Raw genomic sequence first — 16,634 nt, 5'->3', positions numbered from 1 at the left:
GCTTGACTTCTCACTACATTCATAATGGCTAACACGGTACAACACCCTAGTACTAAAGATAAATTTTACAATTTAATTCGGCACCAATCTGTTTGAGATAGAGTGCCCTCCATAATGTTTGGGACAAAGACACATTTTTCCTTAAGGTGCCCCTCTGCTCCACAGTTTAAAATTAGAAAACATTACGAAGGGCACTGTATGTGAATGAAAGCTGAACTGTCACATGAAGAATACGTGTGCCACATCTAAACAAAACTGGCTCGTGGTGGGCTGAGTTGTTTCATGTGGACAGACAGTCAGTTGGTCAGATATTGGTTTTCACAGTAAATGATTCACACATTATATGCAAACCCACCTACAAGAAAAAAAAATTGAAATCAACAACTGTGATTAAATTATCATAATTATTATAGCCATTTTCATAAAGGCATAAATATACGATCGGGCAGACTACATGGAGAACCACTGAGTGGTTTTAAGGAGCATTCAACAGGACTTCCATTCTTTACCTTTCCTACACCGGTGATGCCAGTGAAAAGCACAGAGTGCCTTACTGCCAGTAGTTTCTCCATTAGATAGCCGTACCGCACGGTGTCTGTTGTTGGAACAAGCATTTGGAAAAACGGAACTTCCTTGTCATACTTGAAAAGGGGAATGATTTTGTCCCAGGAATCTAGGCGTCTGTTTTCAAAGTCCATATAGACACTCCACAGATCTCCAGAAGCTGGTAACTGCAAATAAAGACAGTTTCAGAAAGCATTCTGCCTGCTTCATGTTTTACCTATTTTGCTGTGTAGATGCCCTGTGGTAAAACCATTCAAATTCTTTTGTTTCCCCACATCTCACAAATTATTACATTTATTAAAAAAATAAATAAAATATCTCATTGGCCCTTTACTCAGTATTACAGTGCACACTTCAATCAAATTTCTCATATGACAATCTCACCTTGGCATCAGAACAATCTTCAAATTGTTGTCTCACAAAACTGTCAAAAGCGTCCCAGCAGTTCTCGGTCAGATTACCACCAACGGACCACAAATAGCAGAACACAAAAGTCTGGCATAAAATGCTGTTTAGTTTGGCTTTATCCTAAGAAAAAAAATAAGAAAAAAAATATATGTGTAAGGTTAAAAATTAGCAAATATACACAGTAGTATATGAAACCATCATATATATTGTGCATATGTAGTTATATTTAATCAAAATAAACCAAGCTACTGTATTTCAACATAGGCATCTGTAATGGCCAAAATAATCCACCTTATTAAAAGCATAAGTGTCTGTGTATCTGTGCGTCCATCCAGTTGTTCTGTCTCTGTCTTTCCAACAGATGGTGCCTCACAAACATTAACACTGCTTTTACAAATCTCATACCAAAATTCATTTAACAGAGCCATATGCTGTTTATCTGTGTGTCTGTCCAGTTGCTATGTCTCTGTTATTCCAATAGATGGTGCATCACAATCATTTGTAGTAATAACATGCATCACATTTGTCATTCCAACAGATGACACATCACAAACATTAAAGACTACTTTTACAAGTTCCATGCCAAATAGCATATAACAGAGACATATGCTGTGTATCTGTGCGTCCATCCAGTTGTTCTGTCTCTGTCTTTCCAACAGATGGTGCCTCACAAACATTAACACTGCTTTTACAAATCCCATACCAAAATTAATTTAACACAGTCATATGCTGTTTATCTGTGTGTCTGTCCAGTTGCTATGTCTCTGTTATTCCAATAGATGGTGCATCACAATCATTTGTAGTAATAACATGCATCACATTTGTTAATCCAACAGATGACACATCACAAACATTAAAGACTACTTTTACAAGTTCCATGCCAAATGGCATATAACAGAGACATATGCTGTTTATCTGTGCATCCATCCAGTTATTATGTCTCTGTCATTTGAACAGATGGCACCTCATAAATATTAACACTGCTTTTACAAATCCCATACCAAAAGGCATATGACAGAGCCATATGCTGTCTATGTGTGTGTCTGTCCAGTTGCTATGTCTCTTTTATTTCATGCATCACAATCATTTGTAGTAATAAAATGCATTGCATTTATCATTCCAACAGATGACGCATCACAAACATTAAGCACTACTTTTACAACTCCCATACAAAATGGTATATAACAGAGACATGTGGATTGTATTTTTTGTTCCAACAGATGGCGCATCATGGGAAAGATTTCCATGCAGATGGGCGACGCAAACCCTGGAAAATCATGATGCCTATTATCAACGCAAAATGACATTATAAAAGACAGCAAAATTCAATGAACTTCCAAACAAAAGCCCCAAATAAAAAATCTGATCACAGAATTAGGCTCCTAGGGTGTAAAGACCCCTAAAGGACACCACCATTATGTTTCTACTTTTGGAGAAGCCTGAGAAAATCGTAGCATATTGATGCTCTTGGATTTGCTGGCTCATTTTTATTTTGTTGGTTTCAGGTGGTGTCTTCTCTCAGGTCTGGCTGCATACACTGTTCCTATTTGAGAAGCTCAACCCTGCCTCCTAAAATTCAGACCTGGCTGGGTTTACATTTCAGGGTCCCATATGATCCTTAACAAGGCCTTGATGCTGCTGTTATGGCACAAAGACTTCCATCAGAAGCAGTGGGCCTCAGAATCCACATGGAATTATGGGACTGCTGTTGCAAGAGGGTTGGTTGAAGTTGGTCTTGAAGTGGAAATCAAGGTGGATTTTAAAAAGCAAATTCTAAATAGTGAACTAGATAGGGAGGCATAGAGACTGCGAGTTTGATGAGATGTTGAAAGAGATGGAGCAATCACTACAAGATCGGAGTAGGAAGGAGAAGATCTTCTCTTCTGCAAGAAAGTCGGATAGCGCTTTCTGTGGTCAGTGAGTCAGAGAACAGGAAGGCTGTGGAGGACTTTGTCTTGCAGTGCAGGGACAATAAGATCATGAAGACCTTTGAGATGCTGGTCCTAAAACAGCTATGGCCTCTGGTTTCAGAACATCTGGATCTCTGCGGTCTGCCTATCAGACACATACAGGTGTGGAGGAATCTGTCATTTCCATGCAGCCTACTCCCAACTTGAACAAAGCCGTCACCACAATTAGCATCATGCGCTTTGATTTTTCTAGTGCCTTTAACACCATTCGGCCTCATCAGCTGGAGAAAAAGCTCAGGGTTTTCCCTGTTGATGTCCCCACAATCTCCTGGACTACCAGCCAACAGGCAAGAGTTTGTGAGGCTGAGCGAGTGTGTGTCAGAAATGGTGGTGTGTTATACTGGAGCACCTCAGGTTGAACTGTCCTGTCTCCATATCCATCTACACAATAGACTTTCAGAACAATACCAGCGTCGGCCATCTACAGAAATTTTCAGATCACTCCTCCATCATAGGCTGCATTAATAAAGTAGACTAGTCAAGAGTACAGGAAGGGTGTGGAGGTCTTTGTCTTGTGGTGCAGGGACAACAACCTGCAATTCAACAAGAGCAGGATAAAAGAGCTGATGGTGGACTTTTGGAGTGCCAAGGAGCCTCTGAAGACCACCAGTCACCATTTAAGTGTTTCAGATCTACCTGGGGGTTCACATAAACAACAAACTGGACTGGTGTGACAACACAGTGGTGCCGTACAAGAAAAACCAGAGCAGGCTGGACATCCTGAGGAGACTCAGGTCTATTGATGTGTGCAGCAAACTGCTTGAAATGTTCTACCAGTCCATAGTAGCCAGTGTGGTGTTCTATGCCGCAGTCTTCTGAGCTCAAAAAAGGCACAGCACCTGAACAAACTGATCAGGAGAGCCTGCACCATCACTGAGTGACACCTGGACACACTAGAAGCTGTCACGGGGAAAAACAGGATGGTGGCCAGATCAGATGCCATCATGAAAAATCCACTCCATCCCCTCCAGTGAGCACTTTTAGCTACAGGCTCATTCCACCTGTCTGGGGGTCTTTTCTGCCCACTGCTATCAAGCAATTCAATGCTTCCACCCAAAGTATTATTCAAGTTTGTTTTAAAAGTTGTGATTGATTGAAAACCACGGGACTGATTGAGATCATTTATGTTAATATTAGAATGCCCAGTTGGGTCTGGGTGGTCTCTTGGCCTCTGAACCCCTGCAGCCCTCTGAAATATTTTTTTTTTCTATCCTCCTGGCCATCAGACCTTACTTTATTCTTTGTTACTTAATATTGCCTAATCTTATTTTTATATTTTTATTTTTTTTATACACTTTTCTTTCTTCATCTTGTAAAGTACTTCGAGCTACACCGTTTGTATGAAAATGTGCTACAGAAATAAATGTTGTTGTTGTTGTAGTGCTGGGGTCTCTGGGGCCCCTAGTGACCACATGTCCTGTGAGTCTGTATCCTAGTTTATTATGTTTCTATTCCTGTATGCATCTGAATTTAATAAAAAAAGGATAGAGTTAGGGTGGCACAGTGGCACAGTGGGTAGCGCTGCTGCCTCGCAGTTAGGAGACTCAGATTCGCTTCTCGGGTCCTCCCTGCGTGGAGTTTGCATGTTCTCCCCGTGTCTGCATGGGTTTCCTCCAGGTACTCCGGTTTCCTCCCACAGTCCAAAGACATGCAGTTTAGGTGCACTGCTGATTCTAAATTGTGCTTGGTGTGTGTGTGTGTGCCCTGCGGTGGGCTGGTGCCCTGCCTGGGGTTTGTTTCCTGCCTTGTGCCCTGGGATTGGCTCCAGCAGACCCCCGTGACCCTGTAGGTAGGATATAGCGGGTTGGATAATGGATTCATGAAAGGTTATTGCAGCAAGACTGTCCCGCAGGACAGAGGCACTGGCACACTCCTCCCGTAATAAAATGTTAATTACTAAACATGCAACCATACTATTAAAACCACCCCTCAATATGAAATTTAACTCCAAATTAAAATGATCCCTATATCCAAACAATAAATAGGTTTTGTAAAAAAAAATCTTAAAAGGTAAATGTACAGGTCTAAAAACGGTAGTATACAATATTTAAAATGCACACCCCTTAAAACAGACCTAGCCATATACCTATTAATATATTCTTTGAAACAACCTTGAGATGTTCTTAAAATTTAGCAAGAAATGAAAGGAGTAATTGTTATTTAAAAGGTACTTCCATAAATAAATAAATTATTATAAACTGGACTATATATATTTGTCCCTACAGAGTATAGTTTTGGCCTGAGGGACAAAAATATTTAACATTAGGGTTAAAAAACTAAAATTTAAAAAAGAATAATTTAACATTAGGGCTGCTAATGTGAGTTTTAAGATTAGGCAGTCACTTTAACATTAGCCTCTCCCCAGTCACCTAGGGTTAAGCTAAGGGTTGGGGTAGGGGTAGACCACCCAAACATAAACACTAAGTGTAAATTAACATTAGAGCCTCTAATCCTAAGATTAGGCAAAAATTAACAGACCCTTAACATTAGGGCTGAATCCACTAAGTTTAAGTTTAGAATGGGGGGCAAGGTAGAACATGCCAAAGTGACATAGAAATATCTCACTATTATATAAATAATCTTGAATAGAGAGACGAGATATAACTTTTTCAGAGAGATACTTTCACGTCCCGCGAGACGAGACTTTGTGCCAAGTGATTTAACCACGCTCGGGGCCAGAAACAAAAGACAAAGAGTAGATGACAAAGTAGAACGTCGTAAAGAATTCAAAAACGTTGGTGCGAAACACATGCAGAGCAGGTTAGAAATAATGGAAGTACGAAAATTTGAAAGTCTCAAAAAAATGATAGTAAAGATCACATTAGAGCAAACAACCAGAAATTATTACTTGGTGAAATAACGGACCAGCAAAAAGACATCGAATATATTGTTTGGATTTAAACTTTAAGTCAGAGACTTGTAGATTGTCTAATTCGTGTTGCCATCAGGGAAAAGTAGTGTTTCTTCACAATGAAGAGGTGTATCCGTGAGAGTTAAAATATTTGTTGTTTGGTGAAAGTGAATTCCACATATGCGAGTGGCAGAGATGCAAAGTTACGACCGCATAACACAAGCAGAGGAATTGGCAAGCAAAGTAAGCAGAGGGCGAAGCCTCCTAGTATTTTTAATATTAGGCCCTTAATGAAAAGTCTTAAGATTAGGCATTGTTTATACAAAATTAACGTTAGAACCCAGTCACCTGGGATTAAGTTTATTAAATTTAATCTAATCTATTACACCAGTTTTTTATTAGCAAGAAAGTTCTTCTAAGCAAATATGACTAGGTCAGCCCATGGACCACCTGGCACAAGCCCACAGACAAACAATGGTTTCTTGCTCCGTTGACCACACTTTGAGAACCGCTGAGGCAGGAATACGCACCATGCTGAAATTGGGTCCTCCTTTGCCCAGCAGAAGAGATTCCAGTAAATGACAAAGGGTTGTCACTTTGCTGATATCCACTTGGTTAATGGCCTGTGTGCATTTTTTGGCAGCAAATCGCAGCCCATCTTCAACATATTGTTGAAAGAGATCCAAAATATATTTTTGGGTGTCTTCATTTAGCTGTAAAGAAATAAAACAAATAAACCAAACTGAATTGCAAGCTGCTTTCTTTCATCCTTTCCTACTTTGCCAGACTCTAGATGACCTGAATTTTGATATAAAGAAACATAAAAAGGTGAATGACTAGATAAAAGTATTTGGTTTTATATAACAATATTCAAAGGGGGCCTCCTGAAGCATTTGTGTGTTAACCATGGGTGGTCAAACAGAAGAAAAGGACAGACATTCTCCTCATAAATCTGAGAACTAACCACCAGAAGGACCACATTCCATCCCAAACTGGTAAACTGACATGAGAATGACAAAAAAAAAATAAATTACTTTATCTGAAAGTTGAGCCATCCAGGTCTGTACATATGGCATCCACTTTAGTTCTTCAGAGTCGATATAAACCATTCCACATCGGCTAACAGTTGCAGGAGATGCCACCTTTAGATCTTGAACCTAAAAGTGATGAGCTGGTTATTATAGACAGTTTTAATATCAAATTTATAAACATTACAGTCCATGAAAGGAGATTTGTTGCATTTACTTCTCTGACTACTGTGAGCACTCACCTGAAGACATCAGCTGATCTCTCTATCTGTGTCAGCCTCAATTTCTCTGTGTAGCATCATCACTACACTCCACCCGTCAGCAGTGCAAATCCCACCCTCACTTCCAATTGTTATTCCTGTGGAGCTACACCCTGAAGCATCTCAGTTTGAAGATCTGAGTTGTGATGAACTACCAATGATGGACTAGAAACCACGTTCTTTGGGTTTGCGGTGTCAGCTAAATAGAGACTTCCACTCATCAGCCATGGAGAGCCCATCTATGGACACTGTGAGTGGTGTTCTTTTCTAGTGACAGCAGCTGATCTGTCTCTCTGTCTATCTCTCTAATAGCACACACCTTCTCTGTGCATCATCACCACTACACTCCACTCATCCACAGTGTAAACTTCCACCCTTTATCATCAATTGAATTGCTGAGGACTCACTCCATAAAGCATCTCAGTTTGAACATCTGAGCTGTGATGAACTACCAATGATGGGCTGGGAAACCGTGTTCTTTGGGTTTGTGGTGTCAGCTAAATAGAGACCTCCACTCATCAGCCATGGAGACCCTATATATGGACACTGTGAGTGGTGTGCTTTCCTAGTCACATAAGCTGATCTCTCTCTCTCTCTTTCTATCTGTGGCAGCCCCCACCGTCTCTGCGCAGTGTCACCACTACACTCGACTCGTCCACAGTGTAAACTTCCACCCTTATCATCAATTGAATTGCTGTGGACTCACACCATGAAGCATCTCAGTTTGAAGATCTGAGTTGTGATGAAGACCAATGATGGGCTGTGAAACCACATTCTTTGGGTTTGTGGTGTCAGCTAAACAGAGACCTCCAATTATCAGCCATGGAGAGCCCATCTACGGACACTGTGAGTGATGTGCTTTAATGCTGATGTCAGCTGATCTCTCTCTCTGTCTCTCTCTCTGATAGCACCCACCTTCTCTGTACAGCATCACCACTACACTCCATTCGTCCACAATGTAAGCATCCACCCTTATCATCAATTGGTGCCAGCTAAATAGAGACCTCCCCTCATCAGCCATGGAGAGCCCATCTATGGACACTGTGAGTGGTGTGCTTTCCAAGTCACATAATCTGATCTCGATCTCTCTCTTTCTATCTGTGGCAGACCCCACCGTCTCTCTGCACAGTGTCACCACTACACTCAACTCGTCCACAGTGTAAACTTCCACCCTTATCATCAATTGAATTGCTGTGGACTCACACCATGAAGCATCTCAGTTTGAAGATCACACCATGAAGCATCTCAGTTTGAAGATCTGAGTTGTGATGAAGACCAATGATGGGCTGTGAAACCACATTCTTTGGGTTTGTGGTGTCAGCTAAATAGAGACCTCCACTTATCAGCCATAGAGAGCCCATCTACGGACACTGTGAGTGATGTGCTTTAATACTGATGTCAACTGATCTCTCTCTCTGTCTCTCTCTCTGATAGCACCCACCTTCTTTGTACAGCGTCACCACTACACTCGACTCGTCCACAGTGTAAACTCCCATCCTTATCATCAATTGAATTGCTGTGGACTCACACCATGAAGTATCTCTGTTTGAAGATCTGCACCGTGATGAACAGCCAACGGTGGGCAGCAAAATCACATTCTCTGGTTTTGTAATGTGAGCTAAATGGTAACCTCCACTTGTCAACCTTGCAAAGCGATGCTTCCTTGGTGACATCAGCCAGTCTCTTTGTGTCAGCCTCCTTATCTTCCCTTATCTAAGCAGTGTTGCCACTACAGCAGCCATCCGTTTTTTCAGAGTTTTTAGCTATCTGAGGTAGCATTGGTCCACATTAACTCGGGTAATCGGGGTTCTACTGTATGTACATTCCTAGCTGTATTTCTTCAATTAATTATTAAATGTAGTGAAATACCATCCCTGCATTTATATTCATGACTAATAACATGTGAGTGGCCATATGGTAACAGGAACCCTAAAGACTTTGGGGATCAGCTCCAGACTTTAAGGCTCCTGCTTTCTAAATATTTAGAAGAGGGCTGACCCATCAATTTTTGATTTTATTTTATCTGATATACTTAATTGGTCCCCGAAGGGAAATTGTCTTTTCACATGACCTTTGATGGTCAGGGTGCAGGGTCAACCAAAGTATAGTGCACCTGAGCAATTTTTACATTAGGATCATGGGCTCCTTGAGGAATTCTCCTTGTATCTAAAGGAGGTTGTTTTCCCACTCCTTCATTCTTCTGGTTTCTATACCACAGATAGCAGATTCCAATAAACACAAGATAAATTCATAGTGTTCTCTTAATTAAGTGTAATAGATGACATGGGTTGGCTGGCATTTCGGCCGGGATAAATGGTCCCCAACCTGGCCGGGAGGCCTTTTCAATGGAAGGATTTGGGTGGATGAGCATCCAGGCCAGGAAACGTACCACTAACCAAGCTGGCCATTATAATGGATATATGGAGGGAGACTGCTTCCCTGGGTCATGTGCTCCCCCAGTACACTAGGTGGTGACATTTCTCTGGCATGCTTCCCATTTGGACACCCGCAGGGCTTCATGGGAGCTGTAGTTTTATGGTTCCACTAGAGGGAGCTGTTGGAGACAGGTTCTGTTATCACGGGGAGGTTTCACCTGACCTGGAAGTGCTCCCTGGATACAATGAAATACTGTTGGGTCTGATATAAAGGAAGCTGCTGTACTTCATCCAGGTCAGTTGGAGTCAGGTGGAAAAGGACAAAGGGAGGTGTGGGAGAAAAGGGAAGAAGAGAGTTGGGCTTGTGTTGTGGTTATTATTATGTAGAAGCCTTTTGTTAAGGTGATTTATTATAATAAACCTTTTATTTGAACCTGGGATGCTGCCATGCCCTCTACTAGTTACAACATCTTTCGGCCTGTTCATACATTCTTACCTCAAAGACCATGTGGATGGACGGTGTTAATTTGATTCTTTCACTGTTGGCAAGACAAAGCATTTTGTTATCATCCAGCACTGTATTCATGTTCTCAATCCAGAGGGCATCCACAGGGCCATCACAAACAATCCATTTATGGTCATCTGATGTATCATTGACTGCTGCACGGACACTAAGTCCCATCAGCCCATCTCTCCATTCCATCGTCAAATTGTTGACCTCACCGTACAGCTCTCCCATAGTAATTGACTTGGGGTTTAATATGTAGGTCTTCACCGGTAGATAATATGGGTTTTCTTCACCAGCTTCATGTAAAGCACCTAAAGTGTCTCCGAGGATGTTCAAAACGGTTGTTTTTCCACCTCCAGTAGGACCAACCAGCATGACTCCATGGCGGACAATCATCGTCTCGAAGAGTTGAATTACTTTGTGGATCATTGTTGAGACAGGCTGCAAACCCTGCTTAATCATGACGTCCACAATAGTTGACTGGAAAACACCATAATCGTGATCTGGAATAGTGACTCCCGGAAACAGGTCTGAAAGAATTCCACTGAAAGTAGGAGAGAAAGAAAATAAAGTTAACGTTTTATCAGGAACGTATTCCTTCAACTGCATATAAATAAATTGGCAACTGTACTGAGATAGCATCTGTAGTGAGCCGGGGTGTCCTGAAAAGACAGGTACCAAAACACTTTCCAAAGTTGCCCACTAGAGGGGGGGGGGATACACACCGTCAAATACCCGACTAGATACCCAAGATCTTAAATAAATCTTTATCAAAATAAAGGGGTTATTTCAGCAAAAAGGCTGTGTAAACCCCAAAGCTCCAAGGAGAACAAAGGAATTGTCTGAAAGGCAAGAGAATACACCGCAAACAAAGCCTCAATGCTGAATCCAGAAGCATGGTCAAAAACAGAGCAGAGGCTCAAAACACAATCCCAAGACGAAATCCAGAGGAGAGGTCAAAAACACAGCAAGGGTTCAAAATCCAGAAAAGCACAAAACAATAGCAAAAGCAAAGAAACACAAAACACTCCACACCCAAGTGCATTTAATGAACTGCCAGGAACAATACGGTGATTAGCTGGTGGCCCCAACCCCTTAGATAGCCACCCGCAAAACCCAAGGGTCATTATCTAGGCCACACCCTTTTCCCAAAACACACACAGGAAAAGGTACATTATAAACAAAAGAAACGTTAACATAAATAAATAATACAAAATGAAATAATGTAGACATAAAACACAACTGCGAACACCAGCCAGAGGAGAAAATGCAGGCTGAAACATGACAACATCTAGTCCAGGTGTCCTCAAATTTGTTCCTATAGTGTGACACTATGAGGCCTCCTTTATTCCAACAGCAATACAACTGTAGAATGCATAATGAAGGGTCATAACATCCTTCACATCTTCTACAACTCTGTGATGGCCAGTGTGGTGTAACATCACTTCAGGTGAGGCGCACCAAATTACCAAGCTATTGAAAAGGACAGGCTCAGTGACGGGACTCACTCTGGACTCCTTGGAGGTCATAGTGGAGGAGAGAAAGAATGAAAATGAAAATGAGTGCCATTATGAATAATCTCTTTTTCGCTGATCATTGTTTCTTTGTATCAGTATACTGCTGCTGGATTATGTGAATTTCCCCTTGGGATTAATAAAGTATCTATCTATCTATCTATCTATCTATCTATCTATCAGGTATATAGCACCTTTTCTATCTATCTATCTATCTATCTATCTATCTATCTATCTATCTATCTAATGCTGCACATCTTCTCTGTGACACACCAACACTGAAGACTTTTAGCCAATGAATCATTCAGCAGAAGTGTGTCAAGAAAAGCTTTGTTCTACCAACAGCAAAATGTCAAATACCCCCCTGGGGACAAACAAAGTTGTAACTAATAACTGTGCTCCTTGGAACTGTTAATACTTAATACATTAATACCTTTCCCAGTTTCTCGTATTTCAACACAAATTCTCTGGAGCTCAGTCAGAGTGACCATGGGGTTCTTTGTGACCCTCTCTTACCAATGCCCTTCTCCCGTAACTGGTCATTCCAGCCTGTTAGCCAGCTCTAGCAAAATTCTTGGCTGTTCCAAACATCTTCCATTTAAGAATTATAAAGGCCACTGTGCTCATGGGAACCTTCAATGCTGCAGGAATTGTTTTGTAGCTTTCCCCAGATCTGTGCCTCGACACAATTGTGTCTCGAAGATCTGAAGACATTTTTTTTTTTACCTCTTGGCTCAGTTTTCGCTCAGCTGGGGGGTTTCTATTGGCAGGTGTGCGTCTCTCCTAATCAGTCCAGTCAGTAGAATGGACTTCAAACAGGGTGCAGAAACATCTCAACGATTAACAATAGAAGCGGATGCTGCTGAGCCAAACTTCAAGTGTCATAGCAAAGGGTCTGAAAACTTGTATCGATGGGATAGTTCCATTTTTTTTTATTGTTAATACATTTGCAAGAGTTTCTAAAATCCTGCCTTTGCTTTGTTATTCTGCAGTATCAAATAAGGCATTGATCTTAACACAAGGTTGTAAGATCGCAAAATGTGAAAAAGTTAGAGGGGGTCTGAATACTTTCTAAAGGCCCAGTATCTAAAAGTATCAAGAAAATGGCTTTCCAGCAGTTGTACATTTTAATTCCTTATGATAAATGAACTACACTTGATTTACTGTCTGAATAATCTTAAATGGACCTTGCACATCCTTTTAAAATAAACTTCCATTTCCTCAGGTTTACTACTTAGCATGTAGTAAATACCAGGACCTTGAAATTGTTTATGTCTGGCTGGCTATCTGTTGCTCTTTTTTTCTATTTATATTGCACCCCCTCACCCCTGCATATCTTCAGAACTGGCCAAGTGGAGACATTTCCTGTTTCGTCGTGTTCTGTCCTTTTCATCTGATTGTTTAGAGTGATGACCACTGTGTTGCTTCATCTAGCCATCCATCCATTGTGCGGAAGAGAAATTTCCTGTTTTCTTTCATTCAGTCCTTTTCACCTGATTGTTAAGAATGATGATCACCATGTTGCTTTATCTATCCATCCATCCATCCATTCATCCTTGGACAAGAGGAGAAATTTCTTGTTTTGTTGAGTTCAGTCCTTGTCGTCTTGATTGATAAGAGTGATGATCATTATGTTACTTCATCCATCCATTCTAGGCCTAGAGGAGAAATTTCCTGTTTTATTATGTTCTGTCATTTACATTTGATTGTTAAGAGTGATGATCACCATGATGCTTCATCTAACCATTCATCCGTGGTGCGGAGGAGATATTTCCTGTTTTCTTTCATTCAGTCCTTTTCACCTGATTGTTAAGAATGAAGATCACCATGTTCCTTCATCTATCCATCCATCCATCCATCCTTGGCCTTGAGGAGAAATTTCGTGTTTGATCAAGTTTTGTCCATTTCACCAGATTGATATGAGTGATGACCACTGTGTTGCTTCATCTACCATCCATCCGTGGTGCGGAGGAGATATTTCCTGTTTTCTTTCATTCAGTCCTTTTCACCTGATTGTTAAGAATGATGATCACCATGTTGCTTCATCCATCCTCGGCCTCGAGGAGAAATTTTCTATTTGATCAAGTTTGGTCCTTTTCACCAGATTGATATGAGTGATGACCACCGTGTTGCTTCATCTACCATCCATCCATGGTGCGAAAGAGAAATTTCCTGTTTTCTTTCATTCAGTCCTTTTCACCTGATTGTTAAGTATGATGTATCCATCCATTCATCTTTGGCCAAGAGGAGAAATTTCTTGTTTTGTTGAGTTCAGTCCTTGTCGTCTTAATTGCTTCATCCATCCATCCATCCATCCATCCATCCATCCATCCATCCTCAGCCTTGAGGAGAAATTTCGTGTTTGATCAAGTTTAGTCCTTTTCACCAGATTGATATGAGTGATGAGCACTGTGTTGCTTCATCCATCCATCCTAGGCCTAGAGGAGAAATTTCCTGTTTCATTATGTTCTGTCATTTACATTTGATTGTTAAGAGTGATGATCACCATACTGCTTCATCCATCCATCCATCCATCCTCGGTCTCGAGGAGAAATTTTCTGTTTGATCAAGTTTAGTCCTTTTCACCAGATTGATAAGAGTGATGACCACTGTGTTGCTTTATCTAACCATCCATCCATCCTTGGCCAAGAGGAGAAATTTCCTGTTTCATCAAGTTTTGTCCATTTGACCAGATAGATAAGAGTGATGACCACTGTGTTGCTTCATCTAACCATCCATCCATGGTGCGGAGGAGACATTTCCTGGTTTCTTTCATTCATTCCTTTTCATCTGATTGCTAAGAATGACGATCACCATGTTGCTTCATCTATCCATCCATCCTTGACCAAGAGAAGAAACTTCATGTTTTGTTGAGTTCAGTCCTTATCATCTTGATTGATGAGAGTGATGATCATTATGTTACTTCATCCATCCATGGCCTAGAGGAGAAATTTCCTGTTCCATCGTATTCTATCCATTTCATCCAATTCTTAAGAATGATGATCACATGTTGCTTCATCCATCCATACACTCATCCATCCAAAAATCAATTCATCCATTCATCCAATGACCAAATCCAGTTAGTTAAATGATGGCCCTACAAAGAGCCCTAGCCTGTACCAGCAGAACAAGGTACACAATATCAGTAAAACCTGAATAGGCCATCAGTGTACCACAGGGCACATTTCGTACTGTACGCACCCATTGTCACTCTTCAAATTGACTCCATTTCCAGTCAGTTTAACTATTGATAAGAATTATAAACACTAAAAAGAGAAAAAGAAAATGAGGACTAGGAACACAGGTGACTGATGACCCTCCAGTTTTTCCAAGAGTAATCAGTTATCAAGATGTAAGCACAGCCAGTCTGCAGATGTTGTTGATGTAAACTTCTATGACTGTGTAATGTGAGAGGAAAATGGAAAAGCCACAGAGATATGAAAAGAACATAAAACAGGGACTCCAGCCACATAAAGCTATGAGGCAGGAGAAGAAGCCACTAAGCACACCCATATTATTCTGTAAATTCATTTCTATTAATTTCATGTGTTTATCTGGTAAAACTGTAAGTTCTGGACATGCGCATGCTGTGTAGATGCCACCTGGGCTGGATGGGTATCCCGACCAGAAGCGGGGATGGTTCCTTAGCTGGACGGGAGGCTCCAAAAAGGCAGATAGGCATCCCTCTGGGGGAGGAGAAAGGGATCAGACCCAGAAGGAAGGATCAAAAGGGATGGATGGACAGCCCACTGGAAAGCAAAGATGTCACTGGCTGCTTTTTACTCCCAGGTATCAGAGCCCAGTGGGTGCCCCAAGAGGGCGCTGCAGGGAGACAAGCTCCATGCTATAATGGACTGTCATGTGACCCGGAAGTGCGTCAATCGGGCAGTTGCCCTGGCACCGGAAGTAATCAATGGGACTGCACTCTCTTACCCAGATGAGTCGGAGCTGGGAGAATGTGGAGTAGCACTCAACTGGAGGAGGGCAGTGCAGTGGTCAGAGGAGTTGGGGAGAAGAATTGGTTTGTGGCGAGAGAAACCTGTGCTTCTGTTAACTTGTGGAGATATTGTATATTTTGGTGTAATAAACACACCTTCATTTGAAGCCGGGACCCTTAGTGTGTTTGTGTTGGGGCTTGGGGCTCGCTGATGCCCTGCTTTGTATCACAGCTGCTAAGTGGACTTACTGTGCCTTCAAGAAGTCTTCAGACCCCTTCACTTGTTCACATTATGTTATGTTGCAGCCTTATGTTGAAATCATTTCAGTTCATTCATTTACCTCATCAAGCAACGCCCAACAGCCCAGAATGACAAACAGAAAAAGGGACTTTAGAATTTCCTTTCAAATGTTTTTAAAAATAATAATAAAAAAAAAACCTGAAATATTAGGAGACCCGGGTTCGCTTCCCGGGTCCTCCCTGCGTGGAGTTTGCATGTTCTCCCCGTGTCTGCGTGGGTTTCCTCCGGGCGCTCCGGTTTCCTCCCGGCAATCCAAAGACATGCAGGTTAGGTGGATTGCCGATTCTAAATTGGCCCTAGTGTGTGCTTGGTGTGTGGGTGAGTTTGTGTGTGTCCTGCGGTGGGTTGGCACCCTGCCCAGGATTGGTTCCTGCCTTGTGCCCTGTGTTGGCTGGGATTGGCTCCAGCAGACCCCCGTGACCCTGTATTCAGATTCAGCGGGTTAGAAAATGGATGGATGGATGGATGGATCTCACAGACACAAGTTTTCAGACCCTTTGGAAATTTGGCTGTGGTGCGTCCCATTCTATTCATCATCACTGAGATGTTTCTGCACCTTGTTTTTAGTCCACTTGTGGTCCATTCGGCTCACTGGACATGATTAGGAAAGGCACAAACCGCTGTGTATAGAAGGTCTCCACAGAATTGAGGAAAAACAACACCATGAGGTCAAAGGAACCTTCTGCAGAACATAGAGATGGGATTGTGTCGAGGCATAGATCCAGTGAAAGGCTGGGAGCAGGTGCTGATAGCGCGTCGCTGCACTCACCGCAAAACGAACCACCAGGATTGAGGCCCAAGTACCACATTGGAACACGGTGAGGTTTTTTAATGGTGGCTGGAGTGCCAATCCTGCCACCAACCCCTAAATTTTCCCTTTAAGTTGGAAGAACTTGCAGGGCTGGATGCAGATTAACG

General features: G+C 41.8%; 1 protein-coding gene across 1 annotated transcript in view; it reads right to left on the bottom strand.

The window, feature by feature from the left end:
- Nucleotides 1-16,634, bottom strand: part of dnah6 (dynein, axonemal, heavy chain 6) — a 433,707-nt gene that overhangs the window by 238,248 nt on the left and 178,825 nt on the right. The window contains exons 34-38 of the mRNA XM_039758084.1: nucleotides 9,953-10,508; nucleotides 6,828-6,950; nucleotides 6,324-6,506; nucleotides 949-1,092; nucleotides 510-731 (exon numbers count right to left, since the gene is read on the bottom strand). Coding sequence (XP_039614018.1) covers nucleotides 510-731; nucleotides 949-1,092; nucleotides 6,324-6,506; nucleotides 6,828-6,950; nucleotides 9,953-10,508 — 1,228 coding nt within the window. The remainder of the gene's footprint in view (nucleotides 1-509; nucleotides 732-948; nucleotides 1,093-6,323; nucleotides 6,507-6,827; nucleotides 6,951-9,952; nucleotides 10,509-16,634) is intronic.

This window comes from Polypterus senegalus, chromosome 7, assembly GCF_016835505.1.
Source record: "Polypterus senegalus isolate Bchr_013 chromosome 7, ASM1683550v1, whole genome shotgun sequence".
NCBI classification, from domain to species: Eukaryota; Metazoa; Chordata; class Cladistia; order Polypteriformes; family Polypteridae; genus Polypterus; species Polypterus senegalus.
Note: the sequence above shows the minus strand (reverse complement) of the source record. Positions and strands in the feature narration are given on the sequence as shown.